A 23,173-nucleotide genomic window follows, 5' to 3' on the forward strand; every position below is an offset into this window, starting at 1 on the left:
GCCTCGCTCAGCCAGTGAGCGGGAACCGGTCTGTATGTGGGATCCGAACCCTCGGCGGGAGCGCCGCCGCACTTCCCAAGCGGCGCACTATCCAGTGCGCCACCGGGCCGGCCCCTGGGGAGCTTTTAAAACATACGGATGCCTTGACCTCACCCAAGAGCAATTAAATCAAAATCTCAAGGTAAGGCCTCAAATAATCAAATTGTGCAGCCAGAATTAAGAGCCACGGCTCCAAGCATTCTACACTGGATAATCTCACCTACTGCCAGGGCATCTACATACCTAGGTGCCAGTTACCACCTGTAGGGTGATGACTCCTGAATCTCTCTACAGAATCTCTCTCCCGTAGCCACATTCCCTTAACCCACTGGTCATCTCCACCTGACACTCACAGGTATCACACTCCTTGTCAAGCTCATTTCTATCTCCTGTGCTCACACCTGGTGTACGGCACCACATCTACCTATGGACTAAGCCAAACCTGAATGCTAACTACAACTCCACCTGTGGCTCGCCCCATTATTAAGTTCAAAATGGAAATCCTGATTTCCCCCAAACTTGTTCCTTCTTTAGCCCTCCCCATCTCAGCAACCACCTACTGTTCAAGTAAAAATTCAAGGGATCATCCTTTTTCCTCTCTTCCCCTCACATCCTGCACATCCAATTCAGTGACTGAATTCACTGTTTCAACCTCCAAAATGTGCCTTAAATCTGTTTCTTTCTATTTCCATTGTTACCATCCTGGACTACTGAAATAGCCTCCTCCCTAGACTCTTATCTTTGGGAAATATTCATCAGATCACATCACTTACCTGCTTAAAATCTTCTAGTGGTTCCCCCTATTGTCTTTTCAAACAAAATTCAAATTCCTTACCTTGGAGTATGAGGACCTACATGATACTATCCCTGCCAACTTCCAACCTCACTCAGCAGTGAGGTCATCTTACAACCACCTTTCAGGGGGCCTACCTAGCCCAGCACCAAGAACAGCAGCCTCCCTCCCGTGTCCTTGGGCAGCAGCTTTGTTTTTAGTAAGACCCAAAATGTCAACAAACAGAATTGGCACCTGGTCAGTCCCAAGTAGAAATGGGAAGGAACCTTAGCTATAACATAAAAGGCCTTCCCTTATCTTGGTCTGTTCCACAATGTCTATCAGTCACTTAGGGGTTTTGCATTGTGATTTCTCCTCTGTCCACCCTCACAACTGCCCGGCTAGACCATATTAAAAAGATGACAGCCACCCATACACACCCACCATACCCACATACCTAAAAAAATAGGCCTAGGTTATTCCCCTAGGAGCACTACCACCTCCAAAGCCCACAGGTAGAAAGTCTAGGCCTTGCCAACAGGGAAGATGAAGTGTGGCATTTTAGAACACATTATCAGGCCTGTGACAGGCTTGGTCTCAGCTCTGACACATCCACTGCAGCCACTCCAGCCCCTGGGGAGCTTTCCGAATGCACATGGGCTTTGCTATCTGTTCTCCTGTCAGTGGTTTCTTTCAGCAGCCCAAGGATGGTGAGGGGAATTTGCAGTGTCTTCCTAATGAAGACAAAGCACAGTGGCTTCTGGGAACAACGAGGAAGATGGGTGTACCTGAGATCTTCACGTTCATAAACGTGCCCTTATTAATCTAAAATTAAAATAAAATACAGACAATGCTTTGCAAATAGCAAGAGATACATGCCTTCTAAATAATTCAACTCCACTTCTTGAAGGAATGGGCATGACAGAGCCTAACGTCAACAGTGCCCAAGCACTTCATATGTGCCTAGAATTAAAAATACATGCCTTCTAAATAATTCAACTCCACTTCTTGAAGGAATTGGCATGACAGAGCCTAACGTCAACAGTGCCCAAGCACTTCATATGTGCCTAGAATTAAAAATGAATCTGTATTTACTCTAGTTTCTACAGATATTTCTCGAGTGTGGAGAAGTAGCAGCATAAGAGAAGAAGACAGTTATTATCTATATGCTGAATGTCTCAGGGCATTCTCCATCTCTGGGAAACAAAAGCCTCCGGTGTAATTCACGTATGGACTTTGGAGGCTCACAGACCTGGGTTTGAACTCTGGCTTTGCCACTTATCTGTGGGCCCTGGGCAGGTTCTTTCACTTCTCCATGCCCCAGTTTCTCTCTCTATAAATTCAGGCTATCACTGCCCCTCTTTGCAGGGTTGTTACGAGAGATTTATGTAGACAGTGGAGGTAAAGAGTTTAAGGCCAGCCTTTACCCAGCACTTGCTGTTGTTACTATACTATTATTATTAGCAGCGATCCTGAGTCTCTTACTGACCTCCTGCCATCTCCCTTTGGGGCCTTTGCCCAGTGCTCCACCTGGGCCAGGCTGCTCATCCTCTGGCTGTGCTTTTCAGTGTTGGTCCTGAGAGGAAAGGCCCGCTGGTAGCTGCCAGTCCCATTCTCTTCTCCTGGGCCGTATGAGGCAGGCAGCCCACCATTCTTCTCTGCCCGCTGGGGCTGTGCCTGCTGGCCTCTTGGGCCACTGGGTAAATCCACAAACAAGGCATCCTCCTCAGCCGGTGAGTAGGGGGACCTGGCCTTGCTCCTGTCCCACTTGCCCTCCAGCAGGTCGCTCTGGGAACGGTACCGTTCTTCCTCCTGCTCCCGCTTCTCAAAACCAAAGGAGTAGTCACGGCCACGATGAGGACAATCCCTCGTGTGTCTGGGTCCCACACGGCCACACTCGCGACAGGACTCTGTGTGGTTGGCCTGGGGGACTGCCTGCCGCTCCACCTTCTCCACGTCCCTGCAACAACAGCAGCACATTCAGCCCACTGCACAGCCAAGAGTCCACGATGAACACACTGTACACTCAGTCACCTCCAGGCTTGTGCACGGGCTATTCCCTCTGTCTAGAATAACTTTCATGCTCAATTCACCCTCATTCAGCCTGCCTGAGTCCTGCTCCTTTGGAGATCTTGCTTAAATGTCACCTCCTCCAGGAAGCCACCCCTGACACATACCCCCAGTCTAGAATGGGACCTTGTACTAACCCCATTGTCACACTAATCACACTGGACCACAACTGTACGTTTACTCATCTGCTCCCATCTAGACTATGAGATCCTTCTTGCCAGAGGCTCAACCGGCTGATCACTGTATGCCCAGAACTTCTGCACAATAACTTTTGCTCTCTATCCATCTGTCTGTCTGGGGCAGTCAAAGCAGAGAAAGCTCCTAAGCCCAGCATCTCTCCCACTGGTGTCTAGCATAGCCCAAAGTACAACTGGCAGTATAATTAACACTCTTTAGAGATGGTGAACAGAGAATGGGCACCTCTTTATATGACCAGTTATCTATCTTATCAGGGAACAGCTCAAACAGGAACCTACAATTACAATGGCCTTTTAACAATTCTATGAAGTATATTAGTCATATTTTAGAGATAAGAAAACTGGAAACTGAGGCAAAGGGAAGATCAATGATTTGCCCAAGATCAATCAGCTGGAGCAGAGTGGAACCAGAGCTTAAGCCCACGTAGACTCCAGAGCCCATGTGCTTTAAAGTCTCCACCCTCTAATCTCTCCATGTGTGTCCATGACCTAGACACATGCAAACCTAGTAACGGTAAAGGAGAATGGGGTGGTGAGAACTGAGGCTAGAGAAGGAGCTTTTGGGAATAGTGGAGGGCTCTTCTTTCGTGACCTGTGTCCCACTGTAAGCCACCTCTCCCTGCCTCCTTGGGGCAGGGTCCTACTTATATCTGCATCCCCATCACCTGGCACAAGGGACACAACACCGGCTCCATGAGCTTTGCAGAATTTAGATTGGGAGGCAGGGGAACATACTCTACCCTAGCCCAGATGGACCAGAAAAATGAGCAGAGACCCTTAGATGGGGCAGTTGTACTCCTTGGTAAAATGATCCTGGCCTTAAGATCCATCACACCTCGAAATGGCCTCACCAGAGGGGTCTCCATTTCAACATGAAAGTATATAATAAAAATGCTGCTATATTTACATCTCAATGGTCAGATCCCAGACATCCTTGCAACAACCTCAGAACTTCAGCTACCAATAATCAGCACAGATTGAGAAATAGTTAGAATGTCAATAAAAAGTGAGAATAAGACCCCTAACACAGGGTCTGCTTCTTAGTGTGTACAGGCCTAACTGCCGGCCTTAACTTAGGCATGGAGAACTAAGAAAAGCAATCACACTTCTCACTGTCCATGTACTTGTGCCTTTTCCATGCTTTGCTTTCCCAAAGCCTACTTTCCCAAGTTTTGTGGAAAAGAAAAATAATGCTTCTGTGGATTTCCTTTTATCTATCACTAAGAGGCATCTTTCCTCCCCACCTACTGCCCTTCTGATAACAACATTTCAATTTTCATTTGGGGATCAGCCTTCCCCACCCTCAGTCCACGTGGTTAGGGTGCTGCTGACTCTACAACTCCCTGTTTAGCTGAGGCTCCAGTGACTCAGTGATTGATTCAGGGTTTGACACATGACCCAATCCAGGCCAATCAGAGTTAGCCCTGATTGAGGGCTAACCAGCTCAGCTGGAGCTGGTCTTGAGCTGTTGCAACTTTGTGGGAGATGCTGTTTGATAATGAAGCCAACACCAAGGAGAGCAGATGGAGAGAAACAGAGTCCTAAAGACTAGGCCTGAGCTCCTAGATCTAGCCATCCATAAACCAGATACATTCTTGGACATTTTGGTTGTGAACCAATAAATTTCCTTTTTCACTTAAGTTGGTTTGCATTTGATTTCTGTTACTTATACCGGAAGGAGACCTGCATATTATTGCTATTTTATAATAACATACTGAGACAGTAATCTCTGAGGGCCCTTCCATCACTAACACTCAGTGGGTCTACAAGCTCCAGTAGTAGGAAAATATGGGAAATAACCTGCATATTATTGCTATTTTATAATAACATATTGAGACAGTAATCTCTGAGGACCCTTCCATCACTAACACTCAGTGGGTCTACAAGCTCCAGTAGTAGGAAAATATGGGAAATATTCAAGGGCCTATACGTAAAGAAAAAGCAATTCTTACTGTACGCTTATAAAGGGACAACTCTGTTCCACAGTGTGCACATTATAGATTTTAACTTTATCTTTCCTTTCTTCCGTTAGTCCTCCACATCAGTGTAACCCTAACTGGCAGGCTTCACGTTGCCTAAGTTGGCCTTTATCTTCTTTGCTGTTTCTCAGATTCAGGAAGGCACTCACGGAGGGTGTGCTAAGGCTGCTGTCAAGATGGCTCACACTCTGGCCAGGCCACTTAAGCTTTGTAACTGGGCACACTGCTTTGGTTTCACTTGCTCTGGTATTTCCAATTGGTTACTCCAACTGTGAAACCCAAGTAACTGTATCTCCTTGTTCACATCCAAAAGATAAACAGCATATTGTTATAAAAGCTAGATAGTGAAACAAATATGCCACCTACATGTACATGTATGACTTTAGAATTGAAGGGAAATGAGGGCTTCTTCAACTCCAGGACCCAAGGACTGTGGGTGCAATGTCTTAGCCCAACTAACTATAATCTGGATTTTTCTTTCTTTACTAATCAATTTCCACTGGGACAGGCCCTTAGGGATATAATAAAGTAGTAGAGAAAACACCCTCCACCTTCAAAGCCAGATGACCCTAAAACCCAATTTAATCATGATAACCACATTTAATACTGTTTTCATAAACAACTCACTCCCAAATCATAGTTTGCTAGTTTTCTCTAACCTTGGAACTAATTTTATAACCATAAATCTTAGTCCTTACTGTGTTTGTACATATGAGTATACACACTCCCATATATGCCAGTACTTCCTGGAATTAAGTTTGATAGGAGATAATCCTTTTCTTCAGATTAATACCAGCATCTACTGCAAAACAAACCTTTAGAGGGTGGCTAGAAGAATGGCAGTCTGCTTGCCACCTGGCATTTTTCCAGGACCTATGACTGTGAGGTTATGACCAGCTCCTTATTACCATGGCTCCTGGGATTTACATAAGATGTGCCTTTGTGCCCCAAATGTTCAGGCTCTGGCTGCAGGTAAGAAAGGTGAAGGTAATATTCCCTACTCCCCCACCTTACCTGACTTAAACATTTAACTTACTGAGTTGTGAGATTTGAAGCCAAAAATTTTTTTTTTTTTTTTTGGTCTTCTCCCTGTCTCCTTGTATTCCCAACATTTTAACACATGACTTCTCAAATCAGGAGACTTGTCACAAAGGAGATCATTGAGTGAGTACAATGGTAGAAAAGAATGAAGCATCTTCTGGCTGTCAATGACTATGTCATCCAGAAGACTTGGCCATGCAGAGCATAGACATTTAGCTAAGATGACATAAGCCTTTCCCAGATGGGCTGCTATTCCAGTGCAGGTTATTGCTATCAGGGTGAATACCTGGAATCAGTGACTGTTCAAAAACACAAGGAATTCTTGACATTCAGTGACCACTTTGGCTATATGTGCCATGTTTTGAAAATGACAAACCCAGAGGACATAGAATCGAGAGTCAATTGGACCTGGATTCAAGGACTGGCTCCACCACATATAAGCTGGGTGACCCTGAGCAAATGATCTCTCTGGTCTCAGGTTCCTCATCTGTAAAACGGGATAACAGCCCCTGCCTCTGGGTTTTGGTGAGGATTAAAGGAAACAATGCACAGAAAGAACAAAGCACAGTATGCCTTTAAATACAAACGCCTGACAACCCAGTGTGTATTCTCTCATTCTCTGCCCTAATTTTTTCAAAGTGGCAATACCCAGCAAAAAACTTACATTGTAGCTGAGGGTGATCTTGTGACAGGGTTCTGGCCAATAAGATGTAAGCAGAAATTGCTAGGTCTAACCCTTTTCTTTTTTCTGCCTGGAATTTACTCTCTGCTGGACTGCAACGTGACAAAAATGAGAAAGAAAGTCACATGCTAAAACCTGGGTAGAAAATGATAAAGAGCCTGGGTCCCGGATGGCACCAGGGAGCTACTACACCAATCTGGACTACCTACCTCTGGGTTCCTGTTGTGTGAGAAAACTAAAACCCAATTTGAGTATGCCATATGCCACCCTAACTTGGGTTGTTCTATTACTACCAACCAAATGCAATCCCTGACCGATGCAAGGGGCTAAACTTATCACTGGCTGGGGTTGGGCCCTCATTTTCAGCACCTCACAGAATGTTGTGTCTTCCTACAGCAAATTCTTATTCTCTCCTGCAAGTGGGAAGAGTGCATATCTCAGACTGGGGATACTTTCTCTTATTCCTTTTCTTCACAAGAACTTGGAAGTTAACAGATCTTTCCAAGAAATTGTGCACTGATTATTATTTTATTCTGCCTCCAAACCCTTGAGCTCAACAGAAAATAAGGGATAATATTTCCCTCTATCTTAATGCTAAACACACCCCCCAACACACACATTAAATCTCATTCAAAGACTGAGGTGGGAAGAGGAATGACAGCTTGTAGGAGTTTGGCCAAACTGTGGTCCTGTTGGCAGACACAGCCCTGCTATTGTAATCCCACTGGAAGAGTCCCTCCCCACTCACCTTACCTGAAAGACCAAACTAGCAGTCCAAGAACAAGGGCCAGGCCACTGATATTTTTGGACAGTTTGATCTGGTCCAGTCCAGGTGGCAGAAGTCCTGCCATGGGAAACCAGCTCAGCCTGTGTTGACAGATCCTGAGTCCTGAGCACTGATCTCTACTCTCAGGACTAGGGTAGGCTCAAAAATCAGACCCCATCCTGAGCACAATCAATATACTTGTACCAAAGGCTCAAAAGAAAGGGGCCAAAGCACCTAGAGAGCCCTGAGGCATGCTTGCTCACTGAAATTTGTTCCTGGCATTTGAGGAAGGGATAGCTGGACAGAAATGGCAACAGGAGTCAGTTTCTTCTTTTCCCCAGAGTTAAATAGGGCAGTCCCCCTGGGATGGGGGAAGATATCTGCTACCTTTCATGCTCTGCTCTGCTCTACCTACATTAACAATAGAAAGCCTGACAGCTCTGACAATACACTGCACAGGCTGCCCTCCCCCAGAGAAGAGTGAGGTCGCAGAATAAATGAAACAACCAGACTGCCAAGCAGAGGCTGCCTCCTGTCTCAGTACAGTGGCTAATGGCAAAGTCCCTCAGAAGTTGTAAGGACTGGCAAACCAGAATAAGAAGAGAGAAAAGCTATTTGAGGCCCACTGGGTCTCTGCACTTTGTTCAATCCTGCCTGAAGAATCCTGAAGAATCCTTCTCTCTCCTTCTACCTGGGCAAGCTATGCCACCTGTCACAGCTCAACCCAAGCCAGTCTGAAGCTCTGGTACCCACCTCGCTCACCCACTTTCCATCTCCCTATGGCAGTCACAGCTGGAGCATACATTTTGTTATGGCCAGTGCTTGGTTACTGTTACTACATGCTGGGTCCCACTGTGTGCCAGGAATTTGACATAGACCATCTCTAATCCCTTCAACAACCCTGCAAGGTTAGGACTGCCAAGCCCAGGGAGAGAGGTTGAGGCCAGTCACACATGAGTACCAGATTGCTTACAATAAATTGTCTCTAATGAAGGACAGAGACCATGGCAGTAGTAGCCATCACTGACTGAGCACTTACTAATGCAAAACCTTGAGCTAAGCCCCTTATTACCTCTTCTTATCATCACGCAAACCCACAGGGCTAGGGATGTTATTATTCTTTCATTACAGCTAATGAAAGTGAAGATCAGAGAGGTTAACCAACATGCCCCAATCATGCAACCAGGGACATAAGCAGGACCCAAACCTCATCTGATCCAACTCCAAAGCCTTGTGCCAGGCTGAAAATGTGTCTAGAAATTGCGTATTCTGCCGAGGGTCCAAGGGGTTTGTCCAGCCACACTTTACAAGACGATCAGAGTTTGAAGGGCCAAAGATTTAGTTCTCCAAAGAGAGTGCAGCCAGCCATTTCTGAGCAGGCTGATTCCTCACATACAAGTCCCAGAACAGTGTTCACATCACTCCCAGTCTCCCCAGGTCCTTATTTGAACATCTTACAGGCACAGGTTTCACAGCTCTTTCATCCATTCATCCATTCATCCGCTCACCCACCCAGCCAAACATCCACGCACCTATCCATTAACTGAACACTTACTATGTGCCAGGCACTGATAAATGAGACCTATGCAGTTCTCATTTTCAAGGAGCTTAAAGTCTGGTGGGCTGATAATGGTAACACAAGCCAGTATAACTTTGGTATGAAAATCTATGATTAAGGAATGACAGAGGACTGCAAGAAGGGGTATCTAACACACAGGGAGGGAGGAAATGACACACACCTAAGACCTGAAGGATGTGTTGGAGTTGTCCTGGTAAGGGTGAGAGGGCTGGGGGAGCAGATAAGCAAATCCCAAAGGGATCCTGGTGCCTCATGAGAGGAGCCTCTACCACCCAGACCTCATCACAGTCGATTCTTTTCCTTGCTCACCTGATTCAGCCACACTTTAAGCTCATTCTAGCCTCAGGGCTCTTGGACCTTCCATTATCTCTGCCCAGAGCATTCTTCCTCAAAGTTCTGCACAGCTGACCTTCTTTTATCAATCAGGCCTCACCTCCACATCATCCCCTTATAGAGGCCTTCCCTGACCACCCAAACATGGCTACTCCCTGCCCCCTAGAACCACCCTATCCCATCACTCTGTTTTACTGCCTTCATGCATAGACCATGAAAAAAATTGTCTTACTGATTTATCATTTGCTTGTTTATGGTCTGTCTTCGCCCCCTCCCCTCTAGAATGCAAGCTGCATGGGACTTTACCTCTCTCTTTGAACACTGATGTATTCTCAGCATCTTTAACAGTGTTTGACCCACAATGTGCCCTTAATAAATATTTGTAGAATAAAAGACTAAATGCATGAATGCATGAACAAATGCACCAACTTGAGCTGTGGAAAGTTCAGTGTGGTTAGGGCACAGAGGATGGGGAATGGCAAGAGATAAACCAAAGGTGTCTGTAGGGACCTAGCCCATGCAGGGCTTCAGAAGCCCTGCTAAGGATGTTGGATTTTACTCCAAAGGTAATTAGACTATAAGTTCCTTCAGTCCCAAAACAGACTATTATTACACCAAAGAAGTTTGGAAACTGAGAAAAGAGATGAGTTATCTTCTGTTATGCCTTCCTGAGTCACTGGTCAGTCTTGTGAGCTGTAAATGCAAACTGACTTCTGCTTTAGCTTGTTAGAGAGGACAAAGCATCCTTCAACAAGACAGAAAAAGCAATCCAGTGGAGGAAGTTGGGAAGACAGATTTCAAGGAAATCAAAAACCAGAGTCCAGAGTCTGGCCAGTGGAAGAACATGGAAATGTAGAAAAAATTATGAACAGAAAGAGTTAGAGAGCAGGCTCTGTCAGCAGTGTATGGTAACCCTCACAGCGTGGGCATTGGGTGGGATCTCAAGAGCCGTTGAATGGATAATTATCAGGGGACTCTAAAGACTGTGCAGGAAGTAGGAGGACAAAAATAGGAGGTGCAGTGAGTCTTCAGCTTGCTCCTGGGCCAGAGAAATGACGTAGGAAGAAGCTGCAGGGGGTGGGAGTAGAAGAGCAGGCTGAAGGATGGCACTGCAGGGAGCCTGGGCTGTGCAACCACAACTCACAGTGCTAGAGGGTGAGCACATTCTGGTAGGGAAGGGAGTACAGTTTGCTCACAGGAGACTCAACATCAGTATGATCCAGAGTTAATGATGAAACTGGAAGGGTGTAAAAGGGCCAATGGTATCATCTAACCAAACCCCATGGAAGCCAGCATATCTGATATGGAGCACCTACTCTGTCTCAGGCATGCTGCTAAGTAAGCACTCTATGCATTCATTTATCTAATTTAATCCTTGTAACAACTCTATGAATTAAGAAAAACTGAAGTTTAAAAAGCATACCTAATTAGCATAAGATGACACAGTTAGTAGTAGAGCTGGGATCTGAACTCAGGTCTGACTTCAGAGACTCCTCTGTGAGGAGGTATTTAAGACAAAAGAAACAGATACAGTAGGGAGAGGTAAATCAACCGGCCTGGACATTGGTTGTTGGTGCCCTCTTCATCCCATCCCATCAAGTCATTTTTTGGGCCCCTTCCCATAGCCCTAACATTTCTTTGGGAACCCATTCCCACCATATTCTCAGTCAACATGGCCTTAGAAATCTACCCCTGCTTCTCGGAGGTGAAGCATGTGTCTCAGGCCTGCACAAGTCAGCATGACATACTCCCTGGCCATAGTAGATGGTTCGGGGTATAAATGTCATCTAAATCTGTCTAATCAGAATGAATCTCAGAGGACAAGACTCTGGTCCTTTTCTGCTGGACTTTAACATGAGCCTGGGCTACTACAGCTATCTTGCCACCAGATCCTAGATGTGTCAGGGACCAACCCAGAGGTGGGTAGAGCCCAGAGCCTGAGAGGATGACATGAAATTACATAAGAGTATTTCAAAAAGTTCATGGAAGGATTCGTATTATCTTTCGATTCCACTTTTCCATGAGCTTTTTGAAGTACTCATTTTCTGAGCCTTGAACTCAGTTGTTTCTAAAGCCAGATCTATCTTGAACTTTTCAGTGGCATGAACTAATAAATTCCCCTCTCTTTAAGGTAAATTTGCTTGCAGTTTCTGTCACCTGCAATCAGGAGTCCTAATATACACCACCCTTCATAAAGAAAGCATCTGCCTGTATGAATAAAGATAATGTATTGGGGTGAGAATCATAGAGGGAGAAAACAAAATGTTACTGTTGGGGCCACCCACTGACAGAGATGGAGGTTTTCCAATGCAGATCACCAAGTTGGAGGCAAGATTTAGTACTGCCTGAAGAATCATTTTAACTAAGCAAATGTCTGAACATCTTATTCTGGAAAAATAGAACATTTAATAAGTCTATATTCACTTGGCTGACAATTTCATCTTTCCAAAAGTTAAGGGGAAAAGCTATTATGTCTTTATTCTGACTCAGAAGGTAGAATGAGTTGGTTTTTTTTTTTTTTTAAAGGGACAGAACCTTGGGCAAACATGATCATGGAATTTTAAGAGTTTATAAAGAGCATAATAAAGATAAATTTCAAAAAGTTCAGAGAAAGCTAGGGATGATACAATGGCCTGAGACCTTAAAAGGGAAGGGGCCCTTCTAAAACTAAAATATGATAGCTAATTACAATTCTTCAGGTAGGGAAGAGTAAAAAATATCAAAATCTCAGCTAGCAGATTAATTCTCATGGGTAGGCAGGCATGATTTATCAATCTCAGCTTTCCTGTTAAGCCCAATCTCATTCTTGAATTCTCTTTTACCCAGAACTATAGTCAGCCACAGTGAATTGAGCAAAGTTGGGACACAGGAAGAAACCCACTTGCCACTCTCTGGTGTAACAACACAGGGAAGCCCTGAAACTCAAATTATGAAAGGACAGGTACAAGAAATGTAAGGTGGGGCACAAAATTCAACACAACTCCATAGTGGAATGGGCCCACATGAACGATGGCAAAAGGGCAAAGTCTAGAAGGTTCTGAGGCTCCTTTATTTATAGAAAAACAAAAACAAAATTTCTGTTTTTCTAAGAATTAAAATAAAGGAGGGGAGGGCTTTAAAAAATATGAGATGCAGGTGTCTCTGCTTGGGGAAATAACACAACATAAACAAAAAAAGCTGAGTTCTTCAACTTCTGGGTTTAGTTCCTGCAGTGGATTGAATGGCCCCCCCAAAGTCATCAAAGCTTAATCCCCACTGTAACTGTTTACGGTGGAAAATCCTATCATGGTAATTGAAAGGCAGGGCCTTGAAGAGGTGATCCATTCCTAGTGAGTGGATTAATAATGGTGGTCATGGGCGTGGTTCTGAGGGCTTTAAAAGGACAGCACGTGAGAGTCTCTTTCTCTGTTCTCTGCCAATCTGCCACGTGAGACTCCTGCATTACTGTCACCACCAAGGCCTTCACCAGATGTGTTCCCTGGACTTTGGACTTCCCAGCCTCTGAAACTGTAAGCAATAAATTTTGATTTCTTACAAATTACCCAGTTCCAGGTATTTTGTTATAAGCAACATAAATGGACTAATACAGTTCCATATCTTCATCAAGAAGAATGATCTTCACCAGGAAATGGAGAACCACCTTGGTTAAGAGAGACTTAAATTCCAAGACAGGGATGAAGAATGGAAAGCCCAAGCCTCCTGTGGCTGAGCTTCAGGCCCAGCTATCTGCGGCCCCAGGGAGTTAAGGGAACTTGGAGATGGCTCTAGGAACCTCTTGAGCGATCTTTGAGGACTCAAAGAGAACAAGAAAAAGATCAGAATATTAGAGACTGGCAAAGAGCATCCTGATTTTCAAAGAAGGGGACAAACAGACTCCATTAGCCCTAAGACTGGAGAGCCTACCATCAAACTCTGCAAGAGGCTAAGCTACACTGTTAACTTGGCAGATTTCAGAACATACAGTAAAGTATGCACCAAGAAAAAGCAAATCACTCAGTAGAAAAATGGGAAGAGTATAGGTACAGGCAACTCACCGAAGAGTAAATACTAGTGGCCAATAAATATAAAAGAACCCTTCCATGATGAAAATATACATTAAGATAACAAGATACTATTTATGCAGCAGGTTATTAGAAACTAAAAGACTACTAATATCAACTATTGGCAAAGATGGAGGAAATGACATTCTCACAAGTGGAACATATGGCTTTCTTTATAGAGCAATTTGGAGACATTGATTAAAATAAAAAATGCTTTGTGTTTTGACCCAGTGTGAAAGACTCACAAATGCAGAGGCTTGTAGAAGGTTTTTAAATACAAGACTGTTTATAACAGTAAAAGATTACAAAAATTTTTTAAAACTGTCCAAGGTTTGGCACATGCTTAACTATATATTATGGTACATCTATACAATGGGATACCATACAACAGTCAAAATTAAAGATGATCCATACATACTGGTATTGAATGATCTCTAAGATGTGAACACTCATGCTTTAAAAAAGCATGAAAGAAGCCTATATGTTTCTATAAGTGCATATATGTATATAAATGAATAGAAAATAGTTTAAAAGGATACCAATTAACCTGATAACAGAGATAACCCTGGGAAGGTGATTTGGAGTATCTTTGCCTTTCTGAATTTTTTACATTAAGAATACCTTCATCAATTGTATAATTATAGACTGATGGGGTTTGGATGTATTGTCCTCCCAGAACTCATGGAAATCAGATCTCCCATGTGGCAGTTTGGGTCACGGGGGCAGATCCCTCATGAATGGATTAATGGTCTCCCTTGGGGATGGGGGATTAATGAGTGAGTTCTCACTCTATTAGTTCCTGTGAGAGCTGGTTGTTTTATAGACCATGGCACCTCCTCTCTCTCTCTTGCTTCCTCTAGCCATCTGATCTGCTTGTACCTGCCAGCTGCTGCCACTTTCTGCCATGAGTAGAAGCAGCCTGAGGCCTGTGCCAGATGCAGCTGTCCCAGAATCATAAGCCAAATAAACCTCTGTTCTTTATAAATTACCTAGTCTCAGGTATTTCTGTTATAGTAACACAAAATGGACTAATACATACATATACATACATACACACATGAGGGTACTTCAAAAAGTTCATAATAAGTTTCGTATTTTTTTTTTCCTTTTTGTCTTTTTTCGTGACCGGCAACGGATCGCAACCCTCAGTGACTAAAAACATAACTTTAATAATAGTTCAACTCTTCCAGCTAATATCTGAGTATAAGCTTTATGTTATGCTCTGTTAATGTCAAATGGAAAAAACTGAATGGGGGGAAATGTCAGTAATTTGGAGAGATGGTAGCAGGGTTACAGGTAGGGTATAAAATGTTGAAACATCTTTGCAAAGCTGTTTGGAAGGCCCTAGATTCGTATTTTTTTAATTCTATTTTTCCATGAACTTTTTGAAGTACCCTTATATATATATATATATATATACTACTTTTTTTTTTTTTTTTAAAGAATGAAAAACAGACTAGGAAACAGTAAGCATTAGGAACCAGTATGTGCACTAAGAGAAGACATGTCAAATTTACCCAGTTTCCTTCTCCTGAGATGACAAGGGAAATGCCACTGACACCCTGAACAGATGCCTGCAGGCTATTGACAGAGCCTTTCATATCATCACCAGGAACACAAGAGAAAAATTCAGGCTTGATGACAATGCTAGGGGGCAGAATCAAAATTGACTGCATAGCCATAGTTAAGAGTTACTGATTCAGGACCCATAAGAAAATTGCTAAGATGGCCTTTGATCCTGTCCTGCTCAACATATTCATTAATTTATTCTTTCAATCTCTCATTCACTCACTCACCAGACATTTGAGGGCTTACTATCTTCTGCACAACATCTGACACAAAGATGATCCCTGCCTGAAGCCTAGGATACTGAAAAGAAGATGGGGTGGGTGGGGCAGTGGGAAAAAATGCTCGGACTGAGGTGTTATGGAAGCTCCAGAGAGTAGGGCCTGACCCCAATCTGGCCTCTTGAAGGAGGTCACTATCTATATACAAATGGTCGGTTCACCTCAAAAAAGACAGTATGAAGCTAGAAAGTACCACAAATACCAAAAATCACATACACACGAGTTGGAAAAAGATGACAAGCTAAACACACCATGTAAAATCCATTTCCAGTCACTGAAAAATCCTGCCCTTAGGTTGCTGGAGAATACCCCTTAGTTTTGAGGCCTCACTGAAAGAACACTGTCATAGAGGCCTCTATCCAGAGTAAGGTGCTAATGGAGTTTGGATGTGTTGTCCCCTCCAAAACTCATGTGGAAATTTGATCTCCAATGTGGCAGTGTTGGAAACTGATTGTGTCATGGGGGTGGATCCATCATGAATGGATTAATGCTCTCCCTGGGGGAGGAGGGGTAGTGAGTGAGTTCTTGCTCTATTAGTTCCCGCGAGAGCTTGTTGTTTATAGGAGCCTGGCACCTCCTCTCTCTCTTGCTTCCTCTCGCCATGTGATCTGCTCATAGCCACCAGCAGCCTGCCACTTTCCACCATGAGTAGAAGCAGCCTGAGGCCTGTGCCAGATGCAACCGTCCCAGAATCGTAAGCCAAATAAACCTCTTTCCTTTATATATTACTCAGTCTCAGGTATTTCTGTTATAGCAACACAAAACGGATTAATACAGGTGCCCAGTTAGGGAAGAGTGGGGCCCATGTCAGACAAGGACTAGTTATAGCTACACCCTGACTTATTCAGGGCTACTCTGGGTCCCCAGTTCCACTCATATTTCCCCTCTGCTTTCTCCCAAGAAATTGCCTACAGCCAACAGACTCAGGAATTTCAAGATCCCTGACTGTATCCTTGGTTGGACCACTCAAAGGAGAGGATAGGTGGAAGAACATGCCAGGCCAGCCCAGCAACATGGTGGGCAGTCTGCAGCATACTTTCACTTGGCAAGACCTTTCTCACTTGCCCTCTCCCTCGTTTCCAACCTGGTGCCCAAAGTTGTCCCTTCCATCACACATCAGAAGGGAAAAACTGAGAAGCATACATATGCCAGGGTCCATGGCCATGTATCCTGGGCAGTCATTTCACCCCTTCAGACCTTAGTGTTTCTGTTTAACAAAGAAAGTGGACTAGATAACTTCAGAGGACCTTCTAGCTCTGACAGGCAACATGTGTTAGCCATGTATGCATTCTTCTCCTGGAAGCATTCATTGTTGAAAAGGATTTCAAAGAAAGGGCAATGCTCAATACAAGTGAGTGAACAGGGGAATTTCAGGCACTCACAAGGATTTATTTGGGTCCCCATACTAGTGTAGGAAGTGCTCTGGCAGGGACCCTCCATCAGGACTGACCTCTTCAGTGATGATCGAGACAGCACCTGTGCAGCCTGGTTCATGGCCCTGACCCAGGCATTCATGTCCTCCTGGGTATCGGCACTGAAGTAGTAGGTCCTCATGCCTGACTGCTCAGCCTGAGAGCCCACCGTTGTGCTGTTATAGATGAGCGCTCGCATCCCCGTGTGCACGGCCTGTAGCATGGAGACAGAAAACCAGGTCAGAGAGAGGAACACACATCCCCTTCTAGGAGCAAAACCAAGGAGGCACTCTGGCCACGTTCTCCCCACTTGCAGACTAAAAGCCCAAGCACCACCCAGCTTGCTTCTACACCTGGAAAATGTCACAGGCTAGATTTCTCTTTCTTATTGCAGTCAGGCCCAGTGATAGCTTGTCTGTTCCCCACTGTAAAGCCCTGCAGCTGTACCTCTTTCCTATTTATCTTATTCCTGCTTAGGGGGTGCAAAGTGTCAAGACTTATGTGAGAAACAGACTTAAAAAAAAATTCCTCATTCTACAGAAGCAGACTCTTGAGAATCCCTGTTTTGGTTCTTCAGAAGCCTGCGATTCCTGCTTTGGCTAAAATCAGACAAGAACTGAGTCAAAATCAGCTTGATGCAAAAACAGCAGGCAGCTTGGTGCGGATGTTCACTGTGCTTCAGTGTTTGGGCATGAAATGCAATGTGTGCCCAAAGAAGTTGTTGTTCTGTCTCTTGAAAAGAGGCACGACAGAGTTGGATAGATGTGACCAACATTTGACTAAAAATTCTTGTGCACCTACTATGGGCTTCTACCTCAAGGTACTTTTACATGTGTCCTTGCAAAGAACTGGGAAGAGGTACTGGGAATGACCACTGAAAAGAAACTGGGATGGTTTGCAAATTGGAGGCAGCACAGTTTTTCTCTGTGCACTAAGTAGGGGCCTCTCTTCTAAATTTGCAAGGAAAGGGCCGGCCCGGTGGCGCACTGCTGCAGTGCGCCGCTTGGGAGCATGGTGGCGCTCCCGCCGAGGGTTCAGATCCCACATACAGACCAGTTCCCGCTCACTGGCTGAGCGAGGTGTGGGCGCAACACCGAGGGTTGCAATCCCGTTGCCGGTCCCGGTCCGGTGCGGGCGCGACGCTGAGGGTTGCGATCCGTTGCCGGACACGAAAAAAGACAAAAAGGAAAAAAAATAAATAAATAAAATTAAAAATAAAAATAAAGAGCAGAAGATGCTTATCTTAGTAAGAGGGAAAAAAAAAGAAGAATCAACGATTGAGGAAGGTCATTAGTAGTTCTACTGTCTCCCATATTTTAGACAGTTTACCAGGAGAAGGTAGAAGCCATATTTGTAAAGATTTCCTTGGGAGAATTATATTCACAATTATTACCCAGGTTTACATAGCAAATTCAGTAACAAAGTAATGGGCATATGATGAAGGTCATTTTCATTAACTTTATCTCCATCTGTAGTTTCATTTAGGGTTTCTATTCTCCAATCTCAATTTTACTTGTAGCCGAATGGTGTAAAAAGAGGAATATTTACTGAGTGCCTACTATGTGTCTCCTAGGTACTTCTACAACTTTAATCTCATTTTAATCCCAACAGCTTTGAGAAGTAGGGACAGAATCTGTTTCATAGATACGGCAAACAAAGCTCTCAGATGCTAAGTAACTTCCTCAGATTTCCACACCCAGTAACAGATTCTTCACAGCACTTACCATTACTGAATACTATTTATTCTACATACTTGTTTATCACCCGTTTACCATCTTTCTTCTACCCCTAGAATATAAGCTCCATTACAGCAGGAACTTTGTCTTTTTTGTTCACTACTGTACCCCCAGGAACAGTGCTTGGAATACAGTAGATACTCAATAAATATTTGTTGAATGAATGAAGAGTAGAGGCCCAGGTCTGACTCCAAGTCCAGGCTTCTTTGTACAATGTTCCTAGGTCCTACCCAGAAATGAGGTTGATTATAAAGACCACTGATCCAACAATCTGAATCCAGAATGAAAAGCAGACTCTATACAAGGAACAGTCAGAGAAAACAAAATGAGAACCAAATGAAAACTGGAAAATGACATGCTTCTAGAATCACTAACGGTCATAGATGATAACCTTTCAGATGAACCTTCATAGATGAAAACCTTTCAGTTGAACCTTCAGCATTTACTTTTCCACTCAATATCAAGGTTCAAAAATGCATATTAGATTTGGGCTTCTTCTGGCAGTCACATATCTGAGTCCATCCAGCCCAGTGCCAAGGGAGTCTTGGCAAACTTGGCCTGCAGCCAAGAGTTCCTACAGCAGCCAAAACAAACCTGATATTCTTCCTTTGCATGTATAAGGTGTCATCCCTGTCCCAGGAAGGATTCCTCTTATTTTAAGCAAGGTGAAGATATGGCAATAACAACAAAATGAGAAGGGACTTGTGCATATGTTACTATCAATTAGCAGAAATTCTTCAAAAAGTTCCCCTATGCAATGACCCATAAGATCTTGGACATAACCTCCCAGTCTTTTGTGCCCAGCCACAGAGGGCTCTGGGACAAGCACTCACCCTACCAGACACAAGCATAGGGAGCCTTCCAGGGTACAATAGAGTAAGTCCCTGCTGTACAAGAATTCATATAGCCAGCCTTGTCCAGGAAACCAATTGAACATACCTCAAACATGAAGGCACGCATTCACATGTCTGTTTGCAAACGAGCCTTAGGAGTTACATCCACCATCACAAAGGAGTTACACATGATCACAAATAAAACCCTGTTCACTAATCACACTGCCAACAGGTGCTGTGCCCAGCTGCTTTGGCTCTGAAGAACAGGTTCCCAACTCCATTCTATCTGTGCTAGAGCAAGTTAGATGTATTCAATGTGAAGGCAACAAGTACAGGAAGCCCCCTTTTCATCTGGCCAAGTGACCCAAGTCCAAAGTGCCCTGAGCCTGAGGAAGATGCCACAGCCCAGATGATGTGATCTTCTCACCTCTGCCCCAGTCTCATCTCAGAGATGGCCCCCTCCTATCTGCTTGCTCTTTGCTTTCCAGTTAACACAGCCTACTAGGCACCTCTGCATAACTGAATAGAAACCAGGCTACACCTAAAGGCTATGAGGATGTGAGCAAGGAAGAGTTTACCTCAGAAACATAATGCCCTTAGGATATAACTGCTCTCCTGGCACTTGTACCTCAGGTTTTGATACAGCCTGGTGAAGGGAGCCAGAATCCTCCCACCTCAAGCCCCCAACATCAGCCTTCAGAATAGAGAAACTTACGTGGGAAATACAGGACCTCCCCAAAGGCCAGGGCCCATCAGCTGACTGACTAATTCTCAAACTTACTCAACAATAATTTATCATTTATTAAGTGTTTACCATATGAAGGCACTGTACTAGAAGTCCGAGGGACAGCCTCAAGTAAGGCCATGACAGTTTCTACAGCCAAGTAGGAGAGAAAGACCATGGACAAGTAGCTATGACTGTAATAAGTGTTACCAAGAAGTTCAGGATGCTGTGAAAGAGGATAACAGGGGAACCTGGAAGACCTGGAGGAGGACTTATCTAAGGAACTGACACTGAAGCTGCCTTCTATGTGATAAGCAGCTATTTAAGTAGCAGTAGCAGGGAGGAGATGTGCAGGACCCCACAAAGGACAAGAGCACAGTGCATTCATCCTCAAGGATGAGGCCAGCTGGGAGAGCAGCAGGAAGTGAGCCTACGGACCAGATCACCAGGGCCTTGTAGGTCAGGTTAGGGTTTTGTCATCACTGAAAGAGCAATGAGAAGCTGCTAAAGGGTTTAAGCTGAGGAGCGATGTGATGAGATTTTGTTTGGAAAGACCACTCTGGCTTCGGTATGGAGGAGGTTAGAGGTGGCAGGAGCAGGTAAGGGGAGATGGGTCAGGGGACCACACAGGATCTCAGGTGAGAGCTGTGGTGGAGGCAGAGAAGGTGAGGAGTGGACAGAGTCTGGAGAGAAGTACAGGTAATAGCAACAGGACCAGGTGATGGAGATGGACTGAACATGAGAGGTGGGGAATGGAAGTGTCAAATTTCTCAAGTTTATGACTTGCAAAGACAGTGGTGCCCACTTGTTGAGATTAAGAAAAGGAACTTCTCGTGTCCAACCTTTGGACTGACTATATGCAGCACAGTGAACAAGGTAAGAACTTGGGCTCTTGGAATCAGCCTGAGGCTCAAGGTGGGCTCTGCCTCTTGCCCACAGGTAACCCTGGGCAAATTGCTCAACCTCCCCATGCCTCTGTTTCCTCACCTTTAAAATGGGACTGTAGGTAACAGTAGTATTTACCCTGTAAGGTCATATGAGGATTAAATGAGACAACACACATATAGTACTTAGAGCACAGCTGGCATTTATAAGGCTCAAAAGATATTTATGTTATTATAGGAGAAGTCACTTGGGCAACCTAGGGAGGTTGGCTGAATGAGCTTTCTGGAAACTTTAAGACTCTTCTTCCTCACCTCCCTGTCACTCATTAATAGGGGACTAAATATAAAATCCAAATAAGCCTGAACCCACCATAACTTGGGAAGTGTAAGCACTAATACTGACCACAGCTCCTATTACAAATGACTTCTCCGTGTTGCCTCTGTCTGCAGAACAAAACTAGCCTCACATACTCAGGCAGCACTAGCTGATGGGCTAGTTTTCCTGGTGAAAGCTCCAGATGGGCAAATCAACCATTTATAGTTCAGCAATACAGAGCAGTAGAAGTACAGGAGAAGCATACCTAGCCTGTCCAGAGGGTCAGGAAAGGCTTCCCGGAGGAGGTGACCCTGAGCAGAAACATGAAGGACAAGTAAGAGATGGGGAAAGGGCATTACAGGCTGTGGCTGAAGCTCAAGCAAAGGCCTATGGGCAAGAAACTTCCTGGGGCCTTTAGGCAACTGCGTGTGGCTGGAGGGAAGGTATAAGACAGGAGTGGCCAAATATGTGGCTGTAGAGATAAGCTGGGACCTTGTAAGCCAGGCTTTATCCTGAAGGCAGTGAAGAACACTGAAGAGTTTATGGTGGGAGTATTACCTGAGCAGACATGCAATGTAGAAACAGTGTGGAGGATGGATTGGAGGCTGCAGAGTTCAAAGGCTGAAGCACAACATGACAGCTAACACTTACAGACTACTTACTATCTACTAGGCACTGTTCTAGCAGTAAGTCACGTAGGGGAAGGATGATGGCAGCCAAGACAGAATAGTAGCAGCTGCAGTGGAGAAAAGGAGATGGATGTGGGAGATGCAAGAAGAACAAAATTGAAAGGGGAGAAGGAAAAGGCAGCTCTTCCCTGTTGTCTTCTTATCCTCTAACAACCCACAGACTGATGCAAACTTTATAATAAAAGCCCCAAAAAGGCAAGGATTTTGTCCTTTTCATTATAGTATCCCTGGGATCTCTCTATGGTCAAATAGATCAGGGTGCAATAAAAGTTTGATGAATAGAACTAAATAAGTGAAAAACCATGTCTCTTGGCACGTCTTCCGCCAGAATCTACAGCAGTGGTCTTAACCTTCTGTGTGGCATGGATGCTTTTGACAGTCTGGTGGATCCTCTGAACACTTCTCAGAATGTTTTTTAGCATACAAAATAAAGGAAATAGATTATATTGAAATACAGTACCAAAATATTTTCAACTGTGTGATACAGTGATACAGGCGCTTCTTTAAAAGTGTATTACAGGGCCAGCCCAGTGGTGCACTGGATAAGTGCGCCGCTTGGGAAGCGCGGCGGCGCTCCCGCCCGAGGGTTCAGATCCCACATACAGACCGGTTCCCGCTCACTGGCTGAGCGAGGCGCGGGAGCAGCGCCGAGGGTTGCGATCCCGTTGCCGGTCCCCGGTCCGGTATGGGGGCAACACTGAGGGTTGCGATCCGTTGCCGGACACGGAAAAAGACAAAAAAAAAAGTGTATTACATAACACATCTAGTGACAGATATAATAATCATTGTAATTTTAAAGCAGTGACGAGCATAAATGATATTTCAAGATATCTGCAACAACTGTAATGTGATTGAAGAAATCTATGGTTTCTACTGGTGACCAAGTTACAAGTACTGCTGATACCTGTTGTGGGCTGATTTCTTAATTGAAGGAAATGTTATATTTAAGTTAGAGTTTAAAAAATAAAGATGATGAACTTTAAGTCAAGGTCAGTGAAAAAGAAAAAAGAGTTTAAAAAAAATATGTGATTTATCTATGGACACTTGAGGGTCTGCAGACCTCAGTGTAGGAACTTTGGTATTGAGAGCAAGAGAACAGCTCAAAGGGAGGCAGTAAAGGCTTTTTCCCTATTGAAGATCCTTAGACCTTTGGCTGCATAAGGATATTTTCTGCTCCAAATCCTGGATCTGAGGGGCCAAGATTGCTCAGAGGTAACCAACAGGCCAAGGGAAG

General features: G+C 44.4%; 1 protein-coding gene across 8 annotated transcripts in view; it reads right to left on the bottom strand.

The window, feature by feature from the left end:
- PLEKHA7 (pleckstrin homology domain containing, family A member 7) overlaps positions 1-23,173 on the bottom strand; it is a 74,615-nt gene that overhangs the window by 42,943 nt on the left and 8,499 nt on the right. For all 8 annotated transcript variants that reach the window (XR_550521.1, XM_008573293.1, XM_008573287.1 and 5 more), the window contains exons 4-5: positions 16,796-16,971; positions 2,301-2,771 (exon numbers count right to left, since the gene is read on the bottom strand). Coding sequence is in view for 7 of the 8 variants with exons in the window: in XM_008573293.1 (XP_008571515.1) it covers positions 2,301-2,771; positions 16,796-16,971 (647 nt within the window). In the remaining variant the exon portion in view is untranslated. The remainder of the gene's footprint in view (positions 1-2,300; positions 2,772-16,795; positions 16,972-23,173) is intronic.

This window comes from Galeopterus variegatus, unplaced genomic scaffold, assembly GCF_000696425.1.
Source record: "Galeopterus variegatus unplaced genomic scaffold, G_variegatus-3.0.2 Scaffold898, whole genome shotgun sequence".
Taxonomy (NCBI): domain Eukaryota; kingdom Metazoa; phylum Chordata; class Mammalia; order Dermoptera; family Cynocephalidae; genus Galeopterus; species Galeopterus variegatus.